General features: G+C 39.3%; 1 protein-coding gene across 1 annotated transcript in view; it reads right to left on the minus strand.

The window, feature by feature from the left end:
* Nucleotides 1-3,431: 3,431 nt before the first annotated feature.
* LOC136885140 (uncharacterized) overlaps nt 3,432-18,348 on the minus strand; it is a 33,241-nt gene continuing 18,324 nt past the window's right edge. Inside the window, exons 4-6 of the mRNA XM_067157609.2 lie at nt 12,988-13,119; nt 6,332-6,683; nt 3,432-3,709 (exon numbers count right to left, since the gene is read on the minus strand). Of these exons, the coding sequence (XP_067013710.2) occupies nt 6,357-6,683; nt 12,988-13,119 (459 nt within the window). The 3' untranslated portion in view covers nt 3,432-3,709; nt 6,332-6,356. The remainder of the gene's footprint in view (nt 3,710-6,331; nt 6,684-12,987; nt 13,120-18,348) is intronic.

An 18,348-nucleotide genomic window follows, 5' to 3' on the forward strand; every position in this document is an offset into this window, starting at 1 on the left:
ATCATTTGGTTTAAAAATACCTTCTCTTGGTACTAGATCGTCTTCACGTACAGTTCCAACAGCAGACCAATGAAACATACCTAAAAGTGGGCGTACACTCCTGTGCAGTTACCATAATTCTTTTTGTCATTGCACAAGAAGTTGTTTGAGTTATAGTTTGGATCCTGTGGAAAAACAAGTCTAATTTTGGTGTTTGAGAGGTTAAGGTTATAATGTCTATGAAGAAGTACATGGTCTCTCCAACAGAGGAAGCAACCGACGCATTGACATTATTGCTTTTAAGCCATCCTGTTCTGAAGATTTCATCATTGATCCAACAATTAGATTTGAGACCAACGAAAACCAACCAGAAGAGGTCGATGCAGAAAAAAGAAGAATTTATGAAGAAATGGTGGACTTCTATAAGCGAAAGTATAAGCTCTCATCCATCTCTGTAATCGGCTTGATGTTAGGTGCTCGAGGAACCATACCTACATTTTTTGTCAACTTCTGCAATACCTTTGGGCTGAATAGAGATTTCATATATAACATTGCGATTACCATACTCAAGAAGTCCATCATGATCTTCAAGAACCATGCTTGCGGACCTCAAACAAATGTTTGACCTGCCTCACTCGATTGGCTACATGTAACATCATATGATATCCATATATTGTTGTGAAGGTACTCTTTATCTTTGGGCAACCTGCAACTGTTGCAGGAAGATTGGACAATAAATACTTTCCCTCTTCTTCTATTCTGTTAATCTGTGATAATAGCTGCCTCTGTGGATCAGTGGTAGAGTGTCGGCCTCCGGATCCCAAGATAGCGGGTTCAAACCCGGCAGAAGTAGTCGGATTTTTGAAGGGCGGAAAAAAGTCCATTCGACACTCCATGTCGTACGATGTCGGCATGTAAAAGATCTCTGGTGACACATTTGGTGTTTACCCGACAAAATTCATTAAATCTCAGCCATAGATGTCCAAGAGAGTTTCGGTTTACTCGGCCTGCCATCTAGTGGGCCTGGAGTAAAACGGAACATCGAAATTGACGAGCAGACAGCCAGATGGCGTCAAATTGAAATGTCTGCACACGGTAGCTGAGGACATACGATTATTATTTATTATTATCTGTGATAATTTGCACCACTTACTGTAATCATTTTTGACCATCCATGTCTTGTACGGAACATGAAAAATGCTTAATAAAACTCTTAAAAAAATGAAAAAAAATTCTTTCACAGGCTTTTCCGGAACTCTTGGTATTATGGGTTGTCTCTAGGTGGCATTGATTCACTGCCCGCTTGACTGAGTTTGTAGCTCAAAGTCATCTTGATACCCGTACGCAGAACCGAGAAGGCTGTGTTTCAACAATGCGATGGTATTTATAATATTATTACAGGCAACTTTCACATCAGCAGAACGATAATTCCATTATTCATGTTGGGAGCTTATGCTTTTGAATACAACAAAAGCGTGTGCATTCTAAAAACTCGTTTTCAAACTATTAGACCTCTTCATATTTGCTGCCATGGTCCGGGCCCTTTTTAAAAAAATGCTATTTACTCGGGGCGACGACCTAAGAAGATCTTTTGTCCCTACTTTGCACTATATGTTATGAACCTCCATGTATTTGGAAATTGTGGAAGTGTAAAGTGTTGAATGTGAGGAAAGGAACATTAAGGACAACACAAACACCCAGTCCCCAGGCCAGGGATAATCATTCACAATTAAAAACCTTTTACCCAGCCGGGATTCGAACCCAGGGCCGCCGGATGACAGGCGGACACATTGCCCACTACACCGCGGGGCTGGATGGTCCTGGCCCATAAGGCCCGTGCCTAAATACGGCTCTGGGTGTAGGTCTTGTCACAGCTGACAGGCACTTACAAGATCTGAATTTGACTGTTTGCTAGATGGATGGTTTGTGCGAACATTTATCTATTTCAGCACTGATGCTGTGGCTACTGTTTGGCCTGTGGTTGGGGACGGGAAATAAGGTGTCGTTACAATGTATTTGGAGATCCAAAATTACAATAGAAATATTTGGAGAAAATTACAATTTTTAAAAAAGCTTTATTCAGTAGGTTGATTTAGACAAAATATTTCACATTTTCTTGATTTAGAGACAAACACAAAATAATTTAAATAACATATAAATATAACATGTACATAACATATATACAATTCCATTCATCATTGGCCAGCCAATTTCTTGGAATTGTATCAGATGTCTACTTGATATTTCAGTTCTAGTTGTTACTGCATTGCTAAGAATTTCTTTAGAAGTAGCAAATTATACTAAATAACACTATTTTTTATACTGTAGATCTTTCGTGAATTGATTCTAAAAAAAAAAAAATGATACAGGTGATATCACCAGGTTGAAAACCTATATAGATCTCAATCCAATTTGTGGCTATAATTATAACATTATAATAGTATAATTATATTAATAATAAAAATAATATAAATTAATAAAATGCTTAACTAAAAATCTTAAAATACGGCACTACAATGCAGTGGTGAAAGTGGAATGTCTTCACGCAAGTGAATGACTAGTTTTGAACTATCATTTAGATAAACTCGAAGTACTAGAAAGAAGAATCATGAGAAAATTCTTAGGTTCAACAAAAATAACAGAAACAATAAGGAAAAAGGAGAGTGCTATTTTGGAAACATCTATAGAATGGATGATAAAAGATTGACAAAACAGGAAAAGCAATAGCAAGCTGGATTCAAGGGGTCAAGAAAGATTTACAAAGAAACAAAAATAAGAGAGGAAAAGACTATCGAAAAAGAGATTAAACAAAAAATAAGGTTTTAAGAACGGAAGGATTTCAAGAAAGAATGAAAAAGTAACCTCATCCAAAGTTGTCTATGGAGAGTGCAATAAAACAGTAATGGCATGTGGCCTCCGAGGAGGTCTGGTGCAGGTCTTTTTGAGAGTTGACTCCTTATAGGCGACCTGCGTGTCTGCGAAGATTCCCTACCCGTGATGAATTGTAATGGTGATAACGGCACACACTGACAGACACACACCCAGCCCCTGAGCCTTTGGAATTAACGAATTGAACCCGAGATTCCCTGGACCACAGGTCAGTACGCTAACCATTTAGCTGTGGAGCCAGACAGCACAATACAATGATGAAGGAATACTGGAAAGAATGAAAGAGGAAACACGGACGGATGAAATAAAAATTGACATATGGTCCCTAGCAGGCCACATTGTAAATAATAATAATAATAATAATAATAATAATAATAATAATAATAATAATAATAATAATAATAATAATAATAATAATAATAATAATCATCATAATCATCATCATCATCAACATCAGCATCATCATTTGCTGGTGATAAAGTGTTTTTTGCAGAGAATCTACAGCTTGCAATTAAGCAGATTGAAGTCCTCAAGGAAACATCAGAAAAACAGGATTACAAATATCTTTTGCAAAACAGATTATATGAACATAAATGCCACAGATCCATCTTGGATAATGAAGAACAAGTATGGTGACATCAATTACAAACGTGAGATTCTGACGCCAAACATCAATGAAAAGGCAGCAATTGAAGAACGGGCAAAAAAGATGGAGACGACACTCAGACTATGTCAGAACACTTACGAATCAAAATCATTATTGTATGAGGCCAAATTCATGCATTACAGTTCTGAATGATTATATTCTACTGAGATAATGGCCAGTAAAGGACTCCCAGACCTGGAAAAGAAAAGAAAGGAACTTCTTTAGAAAGGTTCTTGGATTCAAGACACCAACAGATGAATTTACTTTATGTTTAAGAACAAACCAAGAACTATACCAAAGATTTGAAAATATATTACAACCACAATAATAATTTCATGTGGCTATTTCTAGCCGAGTCCAGCCCTTCTAAGACAGACCCTCCGATGAGGGTGGGTGGCATCTGCCATGTGTAGGTAACTGTGTGTTATTGTAGTGGAGGATAGTGTTGTGTGGTGTGAGAGTTGCAGGGATGTTGGGGACAGCACAAACACTCAGCCTCCAAGCCATCGCAATTAACCAATGAAAGTTAAAATCCCCAACCCAGCCGGGAATCGAACTTGGGACCCTCTGAACCGAAGGCCAGTATGCCTGGTAGCAGCACATGCACAAGGGCCAACGAATCCACTCATCATAGCCATTTCATAACAACACTGTCAGCGTAGGAGCAGACAACATGGAAAGCAACCATCAGGTACAGCGCTATACGACTTGGTTCTTATGGAAAGAAGGTGTGACCACTGCAGAAATTCATCGGCGCTTGGTGGCAGTCTGTGAAGAATATGCGCCATCACAGAAAACAGTTTACAACTGGGTGGAAGGTTGGACAAGGTGGACAAGGGAACCAGTTCTAGAAGGAATGTGACAGTGTCAACACCAGCCAACATTGCCCGGGTCGAACGGGCCATCCAAGGAAACAAATGCATCACATTTACGGAAATGGAGGCAGTCACGGGAATTAGCCGAATCACCCTACAGCGGATTGTGAACGACCACTTACAGTTGGGGAAGGTTTCATCCACGCGGGTGCCTAGAGTCTTGTCTGCAGACAAAAAGCAGAGGTGTGTGGACGTTCGCAGAGAACGTTTGCAACGTCATGATCAAGGTCCAGCCAACTTCATGGCTAGGCTTGTGACTGGTGATGAGACATGGCTCCATTACCATGAGTCACAAACGAAACAACAATCGATGCAATGGAAGCATAGGGGCATTCCTTATTTAGTATTAAAAACTTCATTTTTTGTCCGTATTGACTCAAGATTTTACAATGCTTAGTAAAGCTAAAGGTTCCACCTATTCAATACGTTATCGTAATGGTCTATTTAGAACATCACATATTTATTTAACTTATCATAAAATACATCTTTGGTACCGGTTTCGGCAATCCACTATGCCATCATCAGCCATTGAGTTTTTTATAGCAAGGAACATTCAAAAATTTAAAAATATGCAATAGCAAGTCCTATTCTTACATGAAAAACATTAAAAATATAGCTAAATAGCATAGGCCCATTGTACTATACAAATTAACATGTCTTTTTTGAAAAATACAATATTATTTAGTGCATCTAAAATTATTTTATATATAATTGGCAAAGTCTATGATTTGGTATACCTTATGTACAATAGAATCATGTAAAATTGATAAAAGAATCTACTTTTTGCCATTTAACCAGTTTTTAAAACAACAAGTCCTATTTTACATGGAAAATATTAAAACTTGGCTAGTTAGTATTAACCCTTTTTTTATGTTATACAAGTAACATGTTTTGTTAAAAAATAAAGTATCTTTTTGTGCGTCTAGAATTGTTTTTTAGGTGCTTAAAAAGACTATGGTTTGATATAGTTGATACACAGGAAATTTGATGTTTCTATAAAAACCTCTGTCATTTTTAACACAGTTTCTTAGTTCCTCATAATATGCGACTTATACTGTTTTAGATAATAAATACAGGTTCTTCTTCCTTAAAACTTATTGAAACAACAGTCTGTTTAATTATGTAAGTCCTGATGTGTTTTTTCTTGTTTGAGTATTGCTTCTAGTATTTTCCAATGTAAATAACTGTGTGGCTGAGGCCGAAACTAGGGGCATTCCACCGCCAAAGAAATCTCGAACAGTGCCATCAGTTGGCAAGCGAATGGCAACAATATTCTGGGACACAGAGGGCATCAACCTCATTGACTGGCTGGAATTTTGGGCCACAATTAACAGTGCAGCATATGTGGCAACCCTTAAGCGCTTACATTGTGCCATTCAAACTAAGCGGCCAGGAAAATGGGCTAAAGGTGTGCTTCTGCAACATGACAATGCCCGGCTCCACACTAGCCGAGAGACCACCGCTGCCATTGATCAAATGGGATTCACGGTGCTGCCACATCCACCATACTTCCCGACTTGGCCCCAAATGATTATCACCTGTTCGGGAACATGAACAAACCTCTGCGTGGTTGCTATTTGGCGGATTCTGCAGAACTGGACACAGATGTCAAGGCATGGGTACACAGCACTCCAAAAGAATGGCTTCAGGAAGGTCTGGAGGGACTGACACTTCGATGGCAAAAGTGCATCCAGTTACAAGGAGATTTTGTTGAGAAGGTGGATGTAACAACTGATGTGTAATGTACTTCATTTGGGTAGAAAAAAAAAGGGTAAAGCAATATAGTACACCCTTCATATTATTATTATTATTATTATTATTATTATTATTATTATTATTAAACAGCGGTAGCGTTGTTGGCATTGCTTATAATACTGGAAAGATCCATAACAAACAAGACAAAACCTTTCCCTTTATTACTGTAAATGCTCATTAAGCTCACCTCTGCAGTACAGAATGTACTCCACTTATGCTTCTTTCCGAGAAACATCTTCTGTCTCGTATCTGAAGTCGTCCGAGTCGGAACTTGCCGATGTAGGGTTGACAAATGAAAGAGATGGGTCCTTCTTTCCACTCTGAGTACACCTCTTGCTGTTCTTCTTACGCATGACATCCCTGAGGATGTACGACCAGTCTTGGAGAAACTTACTGTACCGCTCGTGAACTCCCCACTCCTTCAGCAGAGTCTCGTGCGGTATTTTGAACCAGCCGGCGAGAGCGTCGTGGTTTAGAGGCTTCCACTTGGGGATCATCATGTTGATGTTGATGATAGCAAACTCTACTTCACACAGCACCTGGACAGACAATGACCACACATAAACTTCTACTGACTATTTGTAAGTAACAGGGAACAAATTTGTATGTAAACACACATCTATTTAGGAAACTAAAATTAATCATAGTTTGTATTATCTTTATGAACCATGATGTGGGAAGTTGAAAAATGCTGTGTTTATTCTCTATATTTTTCTATATTTTGGAGGGTTTTTTTTTTTTTTTCCTATTTGCTTTACGTCGCACCGACACAGATATGTCTTCTAGCGATGATGGGGTAGGAAAGGCCTAGGAAGTGGAAGGAAGTGGCTGTGGCCTAAATTAAGGTACAGCCCCGGCATTTGCCTGGTGTGAAAATGGGAAACCACGGAAAACCATCTTCAGGGCTGCCGACAGTGGGGCTCGAACCCACTATCTCCCGATTACTGGATACCGGCCGCACTTAAGCGACTGCAGCTATCGAGCTCGGTATTTTTTTTTTTTTGAGTTTAGCACATATGTATATTCTTAGTCATTCAAATCAATATAGTCCATATTTTGGCTAAAAAAATATACATTCTATTAAATTAACAGTCCTCTCAATATTGGAGATACAAATTAACAATTTATATTTACATTTAATATTTTAATTTCTTGTACAGTTTAACAATCGATAGTGAGCCAGTGGTTTCGCGATTATTTCATAATTTGGGCATTCTCTTTCAGTGTTTTATGGGACTCTATGGGATTCTATTAAGAATGTTCTGTATGTACTGGACTCTGAAGATCCAGCCTCAACTAAAGCTGAAAAAACAGCTGTCTATGACACAAGTGTGAGGAAAGACTTACAGTAAGTTACATTCAGCATAATTTTTGATGCATCACAAAAGCACTAAAAATTCTCCAAAACTTGCATCTGTCATTTTCTCAAAGTTTTCAAAATTGTAAATAATACTGTGGAACAACTGAACCATGGTAGAGATAAAGCTGCAGATATAGCCAAAATGAAGATGGACACTGTACTTTCAAAATAATACCCAGCATATGAAGAAATTGGAAAGGTTGGTGCAATGTTGTATGAAGTTGACATTGGACCCCAGCAGACATTGTAAAGTTTAATGTGCCCCCATTACCTCTTCTGATGTTGAATGCAGTTTGAATCAATATAAATCTGTCCACAGAGGAAACAGAAGATTTACTTTCCAGCACTTTAAAGAATATTTTGTAATCCATAAAATATTGTGTGCTCTTTGAAGTTCATATTAAAATGAGTGGTGCCTTGCCCGGGAGGCACGGACAGAGGACGAATGCGTCACATCATGTTCACTGATGAGTACGTTGAGAGCAGAGGGAAGATCCTGCCCATACTGTGGAAAGACACACAGGCGTAATCCCTGGCATCGTGTTGTGGGGAGTCATAGGATATGCGTTCAGGTCACCTCTAATAGTGCTTTGGCAGACTTTGACGGAATGGCGATATGTCACAGACATTCTGCGTCCACACATCCTACCCCTTATGGCACAGCACCCTGGGACAGTGTTACAACAAGGTCCGCACACAGCACGTGTGTCTACGGACTGCCTAGAGCATGTTGAGGTCCTCCCGTGGCCAGCAAGATCCCCGGACCTCTTCGTCATTGAACACGTGTGGGATGACATTGGAAGAGGACTCCGTCCCAGTACCAAGCTGTGGGATCTGGAGGAACAGCTGTAACAACCGTGGATGAACTTGCCTCAGGAGAGGACCCAAAAGCTGTTTGACACCATTCCAAACCGCATAAGGGTATGCATCGCGGCTGGGCGGTGTGACATCCTACTGACCTGGTGCCAACATTCCGCCTGTAAAAACTGCCAACGGCCTAGTCTTTTTCATCCCATATTGTAATCAGTTCAATACAGGCACATGGTTTTCAGCATATGTAGTTTCATTTACTTTGAACCCCTCCCGCTGAGTGTTTAACTTTTTTTGTCAGGCAGTGTATATATTCAGCCAGCCCCGTGGTATAGGGGTAGCATGCCTGCCTCTTACCTGGAGGCCCCAAGTTGGATTCCCGGCCAGGTCAGGGATTTTTACCTGGATCTGAGGGCTAGTTCGAGGTCCACTGAGCCTATGTGATTAGAATTGAGGAGCTATTTGACGGTGAGATGGCGGCCCCGGTCTAGAATGCCAAGAATAACAGCCGAGAGGATTCATCGTGCTGACCACACAACGCCTCGTGATCTGCAGGCCTTCGGGTTGAGCAGCAGTCACTTGGTAGGCCAAGGTCCTTCAGGGCTGTAGTGCCGTGTGGTTTGTTTTTATGTTATGACAAGTTAAAATGTTTCAGAATTAATTCTTTCACATGGACATTTAGGAGTATTCTATGAACTGTATATTTCTTTTACAAGGCTGAAGAAGGCTTAGTAGGACTGAAACATGTACCTTTAATGTGTTTTTGCTTAACATTTATTTTATTGACCAAGGTGGACTAATTACATTTTTTCTTTACCTATTTATTCACTGTATTAAAACTGTCAAGTGTTTCTACGAGAGTTGGGGCATAAGTCAGAACAAGTATTTTTTCTCCCTCACACTTATGCGGTGCTACCATACAATGGTCATGTATCCTGCGAAGTGTGCCTTGCATGGACACGGCACAAGATGGTGGTACTGTGGATAGTTATCACGCACAGGGCGATGGTACTGCAGTAGTGAGTCAAGCTCCGTGGAGAAGTGGGAAGTACTGAAACACCTGCCACACTCACCAGACCTGTCACCTCATCCCTGAATTACCTGATTAGAGAATTGGAAAAAATCCAACGAAAAGCATTCCTTCAAGATGTTCAATTTTCCCCAAATTTACATACAGTTGTTCCTAGACGTTTCCCTGCTGTTTCTTTTACAATGACATCCCTGTATGCCACCTATTCTCTTTCTATATCTTGAACCTAGTTACTACCTATTATTTGGAACTTTTCACTAACTTAGAGATAGTAGTAGTGGCGCGGCCAAGGATGAAGAGAACTGTATCTCTCCCTCTGTCCATTCCCCTTCCCCATTTGCCCTCTAATATCCCCCCTCACCTGCCGCTTCATCCTTCGCCATGCCACTACTAACTCTAAGTTAGTGTGTCTATGACAGCTGGGCCAGGTGTCACACAGCAACCTCAAAGGGTAAGTTCGACTTCCCATTATTTGTTTACAAATTTTATTTCTCATACTTCTCTTAGCATCGACCAGTAAACATTTTTCCTACTCTTTTTAGATATCCCCATTTAATGCTCTTAAGGACGGATGCAAACTCCCTTTAAGAACATTGGGTATCCTTCAATTATTACATCTTTGATGATTGATCATTTTGCCTACTTAGCTGCTTTATGAACTACATACATCAGATTCATACTCATCATCATCATCATCATCATCATCATCATCATCATCATCATCATCATCATCATCATTGTATACTGTTAATGAGCCTCTTCCACTTCTTCATACTATAGATCATCAATAGACTGTGATATACATGTTATTCTCATAGGCATACCTACCAACTTTACAAAACCAAAAATCAGGAGATTTTGATATGAAAATCAGGAAAAATAAGGAGATACATTTGGTCAAAACTGCTTATTCTAAAAGAAAAATTCCAGCAAACCAATCAATAAACGGCAGTAAGATTGAACAAGTATCCTCCTTCAAATACTTGGGTACTGTGCTAGATGAGGAGTGTGATTCCAAGAGAGAGATAAAATCAAGAATAGAACAGGCCAGGAGGCAATTTTTTAGCATGAAACAGCTATTTACAAAATCAGACCTAAGTGTGCAATTAAGAATGCGAATGATTCAGTGCTATGTATTCTCCATTTTTCTCTTTGGACGTGAAAGCTGGACCCTTGACCAAAATCTAGAAAAAAGAATTGATGCTTTTGGAATGTATCTATATCGCAGCCTACTCCGAATACCATGGGTGCTGAAAATTTCAAATGATGAAGTCCTTCATCGCATAAAGAAACAAAAAGAACTATTACTTACTGTTAAAAAAAAAAAAACCAATATCTAGGGCACATTATGAGAGGCGAGAAGTACCAGCTATTACAGCTCATCATTGAAGGTAAAATACAGGGGAAAATGTCTGTTGGCAGGAGGAAGAATTCATGGCTGAAGGACATCCGAAGATGGCACAACTGCACTTCAGAAGATGCTTTCCATGCTGCAACATCACGTCCAGAGCTGGCTATGTGGACCGCCAACCTCCGCTAGGAGAAGGCGCCTCAAGAAGAAGAAGAAGTGTAATACAGGAGTACTATTGTATATAACACTTCTCATCTCAAAACCCGACTGTAGCTATACGAGGCTACAAGGCTAAAAATTACTCATCTCTATTCCCTCACAGAAAGTATGTGAGTGAGATGATCAGTATCTGATAAGCCTTCCAAAAATAATATGAACTCATTTCCCACACCAGTGAATCAATCATGCACTTATATACCATTACTTAGCAAATGCATAGATTGATACATTGCATCACGCGCCCGCACGATTATACTAAGTGCAATGCTATTTTCATCAAGTAAAATTTGTGATAATTGTCTCCAAATAGCTCCCAAAATCCCCCCAAAAAAGTCACTAGTCGCTATGTTTGAAATTCTGTCATTAAATTACTAAAAATGACTCCAAATCTAGCGACTAGTCTCTACAATCGACTAGACTGATGTGAACGAACACGAACATAGCACGCGAGAACGAGAGATTGACAATCGATATATGCGTCGCGATATACAGGTTTCAATAAACATCGCACAGTCGCACGCATTTCTCGTATTATTAAACGTCAATATTTCATTTGAAGCGGCCAAAAAGCGAAGGACTTCCGGCCACTAGCGTACAATGCTGAAATGGTGGGATTTGAAAACAAATGTTTGAAGTTCACCAAAAAATAAGCAAAAATCGGGAGAAATAATAGAATAATCGGGAGGCAGGAAAAACTGTCAAAAATCGGGAGTCTCCCGGGAAAGTTGGCAGGTATGCATAGGACTCAATGTGTTCGAGATGAAATAATTTCTTCATGTCCCAATTTAAACTATTTGTTTTGAACATGTCAACAACCATTACCTAGCTGTTTTGCCTGTAATTTGTACATAATCTTTTGAATATTTAGAAAACTGTTAATTTGTATCCACAACCTGTACACAATTAGAACATTCCCATGAAGTTTTCAAATGAGTCTATTCTCATTATTTCAGAAGACATCCGGCTCCATGACTGAATGGTTAGCATGCTGGAATTCAGGCATAGGAGTCCCAGGTTCGATTCCCAGCAGGGTCGAGAATTTTAACCATCGTTGGTTCATTTTGCTGGCACGGGGGCTGGGTGTATGTCGTCTTCCTCATCAAACACGCACGTCGCCTACGGGAGTCAAAATCAAAAGACCTGCACCTGGCGAGCCGAAGTCCTCGGACACATCCCGGTACTAAAAGCCATACGCCATTTCGTTTTTTTTTTTCCATTTCAGAAGACTAGTGTCAAGTGAAAATTCAAGAATTTTAATGTGGACTAAAGTGTTTTACAATGTATTTACAATATACTTTATGCTCGGAGTTTACAAATACCATTTTATTTAATTATTGTGTCCTTATTTTAGTTGAACTTGTATAAATGAATAGCTGAAGATGACCGAGACATAGGTCAAAACTAGTCCTGTCTGTAAAATATATATGTATTGATTAGTTGAAATAAAACATCAAGTTACAAATTAAGATGGTTAAATGTGAACTAAAAAATTGTCAATTTTGAGTTATTTATATGATTCTCTTACATTTTTCAATCTCTCTCTGGTTGAGTACAGCAATAAGTCATATTGCTAATCAAAACCAAACTAAGACGAAAAAAGTCACTATAGAAATGTCCACAATTGTTGCGTTGAACTTTTCACAACTGCACCTTTATGAAATATAGTAGTTCTGAATAGGAACAATATGTCATGTGTCATTTTTCTACAGTGACTCCGAGGGATATAAAAAATGCTACCAAGAATATCTGATTTTATAGAGACACATAAATTTTCAATCTCATATAACTCAGAACTAGCTTTTTTGAGATGTATTACTTTTGAACCAGATGATCGATAAATTTCTTTAATATTCAGTAACAACCTACACCTGACCCTGTACTCTCTCAGTATGGCCAACATCTTTTCTATGGTACTCTGTTATATCTAAGAAACACAAGCATAACTGTCTATTCCTCACATATGATTTTTCAATTACGTGACGCATACTGCAAATCTGGTCCTGACAGCTCCTCTGCGATTTTTATCCAACTTGTTCTTGTAGTATGAGATGAACTCTGTGTCAGAATACTTACTGCTCTAAGCCACAAGTTGATGTTCGTAATAAGTTCCTCGTGGGGTTGATGTTCGTTGGTCTCCTTCATAGCATTGAAAGTGGCAGAGTAATTCTGTAGCGATGTATACAGAAGCGGTAATATCATTTTCACCTGAAAATAAATGAACAATTATTTCAAAACATATATATAGTAGGATAGAAAAATGATTAGGAACAGGAAAACAGAGGGAAGTTTATCCACTTACAGCTGCAAAATTAATAAAGTTTCTGATTTTCGTTACCTTGCATCACACCTTAATGGATGACATAGTACCATAATATGGGGAGAAGATTAAAAGAAAGTACAAGAACAAGTTACTGAATAGAATCAGGAGAGCGCGGCTGTGAGCTTGCATCTGGGAGATAGTAGGTTCGAATCCCACTATCGGCAGCCCTGAAAATGGTTTTCCGTGGTTTCCCATTTTCACACCAGGCAAATGCTGGGGCTGTACCTTAATTAAGGCCACGGCTGCTTCCTTCCAACTCCTAGGCCTTTCCTATCCCATCGTCGCCATAAGACCTATCTGTGTCGGTGCGACGTAAAGCCCCTAGCAAAAAAAAAAAAAAAGAGAATCAGGAGACAGAGGAATATAGGATGAAAATAAGTGTGGAGAAGAGTAAGGCAGTAATGATGGTGAGAGATAATAGGGAATAATAGGTAATAGGAAGAGGGAATATCGAAGTAAATGGAAGACCTGTTAGAGCTTCAGATATTTGGGAGTACTGTATACTTGCAGAAATTGGGAAGGAAAGGGTATAAGGATCAATGGCAAAAGACTTAACAATTTGAGATTTGGTGATGACATTGCATTACTGGTAAACGACAATGACAAACTCCAGACATCAGTTACTGATCTTGCCATGGAATGTGAGTCAGTCAGCTTGAAGATGAAACTTTTCAAAACAAAAGTCATGTCCAACAAGTGGGTCACAGCAGGAATTGTGAACATCAACAACATGCCGTTAGAGAAGGTCAATGAATATATCTACCTGGGCCAGTTGATGAATATCAAAGGTGATATAAGACCAGAAATTTGTCGATGCATTAAGCTAGAATGGCAGGCGTATGGAAGAAACTCAACTGTCTTCAGATCAAATATGCCAGTAAATCTAAAGAAAATAGTTTATGAGCAGTGCACTCTACCTGTGCTGACTTATAGCTGTGAGACCTGGACACTGAATGAATTTACGAAAGGGAAACTTAGGACAGCGCAGAGAGGCATGGAAAGGTCAATGCTGAGTTTTACAAGGAGAGATAAGAAGAGACCAGATGACATCAGATCAATCACTCTTGAGAGAATAGCCACCTTAAAGTGGCAATGGGCTGGACATATTGCTCGAAGGGAAGATGACAGATGGACGAAGCTAGTGTTAGAATGGAGTCCAGGAGATCATCAAAGGCCTAGAGGAAGACCGCCAGACAGATGGGACAAAGACATCAAGAGAATAGCTAGTTCTACCTGGAGAGTTCTGCTAAAGACTTACCTGAGTTCACGATTTAAAGAGGCTGATGATGATGATGATGATGATGACTTGCCAAAGATGGAAAAATAAACAAAGAAACTGAAAAGAGAATCCAGCGAGTCAACAGGTATTATCAGTGTGTGAGAGGTATAGTGTGAAACCAGGATGTCCCAGAGAAATGCAAGAAAATTCTGTACTCCGCGTATTACACACCAATTTTGACATGCACAGCTGGCACATGGACAGAAATTAAAATGTGATAAAAGCAGAATTCAAGCAGCCGAGATGAAGTTCCTTAGAGGAATTATTGGGAAGACACATAGAGAAACGTAGAAATCAGAGAGAGAACTGGATTCCCAAAACAACAATGAAAACTGAAATAGTATGGACACATGATGAAAATGGAAAAGTGAGTATTTGCGAAGAAAATAATAGGAAGAAGACAACGGGGAAGGTCCAGGAAAAGGTGGATGGATACAGTGAAGAGGAACATAGAGAAGAGACAAGTAAAAGTAGAAGAAACATTGGAGGAAGGAAGGGAGTGGTGGAGAGATAGAAAACTGTACAAGTCCTAGATTCATAGACCAACCCAGAAAGACTGAAAATGGGAAATTATAATAATAATAATAATAATAATAATAATGAGAGGCCTGGTGCACGTCTTTTGAGGTGATGCCATAGGAATTCACCAATTAAGATAAAATCTCCAACCCAGCCGTGAATCAAACCCAATCAATCAATCACTACTGATCTGCATTTAGGGCAGTTGCCCAGGTGGCAGATTGCCTATCTTGTTTTCCTAACCTTTTCTTAAATAATAATAATAATAATCATGATAATGTTATTTGCTTTACATCCCACTACTTTCGTGGATTTCGGAGACGCCGAGGTGCCAGAATTTAGTCCCTGAGTTCTTTTTACGTGCCAGTAAATCTACCGAAACAAGGCTGACGTATTTGAGCACCTTCAAATACCACCGGATTGGGCCAGATGCGAAGTTGGAATCAAACGGCCAGCACCTCAACCGTCTGAGCCACTGAGCCTGGCAGGAAGCTCGAAATGTAGGTACGTTTAATTTATTTAGTTGTATAAATGTCCATTATTCGTTTGAAACAAAATGTTTGAAATGCTTCAATAATTCAATTCCGATACTACTCATTTGGACATCATATTCCATGCATGCTTTCGTTGACGTAAAGAACGTTGTTTACATACATGTCAACATGAGTTTCTTTCTTCTACCTTTACGCAATGCACGATGGGGATCATACCGTATTTCTTGTCCCGGCGCCCCTACCCCAACCATACGCTCCAATAATTATATCACGCTCGTACAGATCCTGCACCGACATAAGTTTTCAGGTTATTCCCATACTCACTAGACTATGGGGATATAGACCACAGATATCCCAATCCCCTAAAGGACCTAACAGCAAATGAACCAGTATTAACGCTGACAATTCGATACATCTACAGAGCCCGAAACCAATGACCAGGGTTGTCTGAAGCACCTAAGACGGAAACAAAATACTAACAACCACAAAATCAGTCTTGCGAGAATGTTATGTAACATGGCATACCCTAGTAGCAGCCTTCAGCTGTTATCGTTGTTCAGTTGCTCTTAAACATGAAACCAATTTGGCAAGTATGTTACGTAACGTGTCATGTGGGGCATTGCATCGGTAGCATTCAGTTGTTGGAGTAGTACATTTGCTCTTTAACATAAACAGAAACCAGTTTGGCACGGATAGCGCATAACTTGCCTGTTATCGAAGGTAAGCTATTCACTCACGAGAACAAGGCATATTACCTATTCTAAAAACATCATATCCCTTTGCTCTCGAAAATAACTTCTGAGGATTACTAAAAGCTTATTTGTATAGTGGTTCGTCACATCGTTCTCTATTGCTACAAGAAATATCTGCACATATACGCCCTAACACCCTGTATTTCATAGTAAATAGAGAGATGGATGGTCTGCCTAGTCAACACTATGTGTTAAAAATGCGTTTACATTTCACACTTACACCATACCCAGCACATGCTTCGAGAATATATTTACTCCCCTCCTTAGCCAACCCTGTCAAAACTCGTGCACCACAATAACACCCAATGAAACAAATGCCACAATGTTAAGAAACTAGTTATATTCTTCTTTTCTCAATTTTGGCCATCTTAGGACCACAGAAAAAAATAACCCACTGCATTCATTTCTGTTTGTTTCCTGATTTCTTTCTTGTTTTCCGACACTTCTTCACTATTTCACTGAGTTTTTCCCTCCTGTCTTCTGTTCAGGTGTTATTCTGTTCCCTCTTTTCTTTCTTCTGGAAACCTTTGATATTAATTAGTTGCATTAATTTTAAGAAGGTTCTCTTGAAGGCAAATGCTACAAAAGATTAATGGAAAATATGATCCTCTCAAGTTTAGTGTGTCAAGCAATAAATGTTTTTTTTCTTTTTTTTCTTTTGCTATTTGCTTTACGTCGCGCTGACAAAGATAAGTCTTATGGCGATGATGGGACATGAAAGGAATAGGAAGGAAGTGGCTGTGGCGTTAATTAATGTACAGCCCCAGCATTTGCCTGGTGTGAAAATGGGAAACCATGGAAAACCATCTTCAAGGCTGTTGATAGTGGGATTCGAACCCACTATCTCCCGGATGCGAGCTCACAGCTGCGCGCTCCTAACCGTACGGTGCGAACAGTCATGACTCTCGCTTTTGGTGTGCAAAAAATCCTAATTGTGTTCATGAAGTCCCTCGTTATGAATGATGACACTTCCAGCATCTTTTATAAGGTAAGATTTCATATAAGATTGTATACATGCTTAGAGCTGGGCTGCTGAGGCAGCTGCTGTAGCGCAGAGCACAAACACGTGCGCTCAGTCTGAGTTTATAAGAGAGACTCCGTATAATTTGTAAGACATTAGTCTAAGCTAATTGTTTTTTAATATTATTATGGTTGCATGGCTGAAGATGCCGGTCTAGAAAGCCAAGAATAACGGCCGAGAGGATTCGTCGTGCTGACCACACGACACCTCGAAATCTGCAGGCCTTCGGGCTGAGCAGCGGTCCCTTGGTAGGCCAAGGCCCTTCAAGGGCTGTAGTGCCATGGGGTTTGGTTTGGTTTGGCTGAAGATGCCCCAAGATTTCAGGGTTGAAACTAGTACCATGTGTATATTTAATATATTACTGCATACCAATTTTAATTATATTGATTAGGAGGAGGAACAACCACTAATGATACATTCGTTAACAAATTACATCAGCAATACAGATCATGAAGCTGAGTGGTGTTTTTAAAGGTAGGAAAGACTATAATATAAAGTTGGAATTCAAGAGGACAAACTGGGACTAATATGCATTTATGAGATGAGGAGTAAGGGATTGGAATGTCCGGCCCTGCGGTGTAGGGAGAAATTATTATTTATAAGTTTCATATTCCGTATTGATTGGATTCAATGTAATAGACAAGAAAAATGTTCCACCGATCAATACATTTATTGTGAATGAATTATTGCACTAGTACCGGTTTCAACCTATCTTGGCCATCATCAGCTAGCACACAAATTTACAGTCATAGGACAAAATTACAAAGATGTTACGTAAGAGCATCCGGATGTCTAATGAAAAATGGAAGTAAAATATATTGCAGTATGTTGCGTTAAAATATATCTGATTAAAAGTGGTGATGGTTAGAATAAACTAAAACCTATTGATTGAGTATGGACATGAGTACATAAACACATTAAAATATATATGCCACATCATAAGACACTAAAAAATATAGCACATTAAACACATTAAAACATGGTATATTTTAAAAACGTCTATTAAAATTTGAGTTCATGTTGCGTTACATTCATTCTTCAATCCTCTT

This window comes from Anabrus simplex, chromosome 13 (genome assembly GCF_040414725.1).
Source record: "Anabrus simplex isolate iqAnaSimp1 chromosome 13, ASM4041472v1, whole genome shotgun sequence".
Lineage (NCBI taxonomy): Eukaryota > Metazoa > Arthropoda > Insecta > Orthoptera > Tettigoniidae > Anabrus > Anabrus simplex.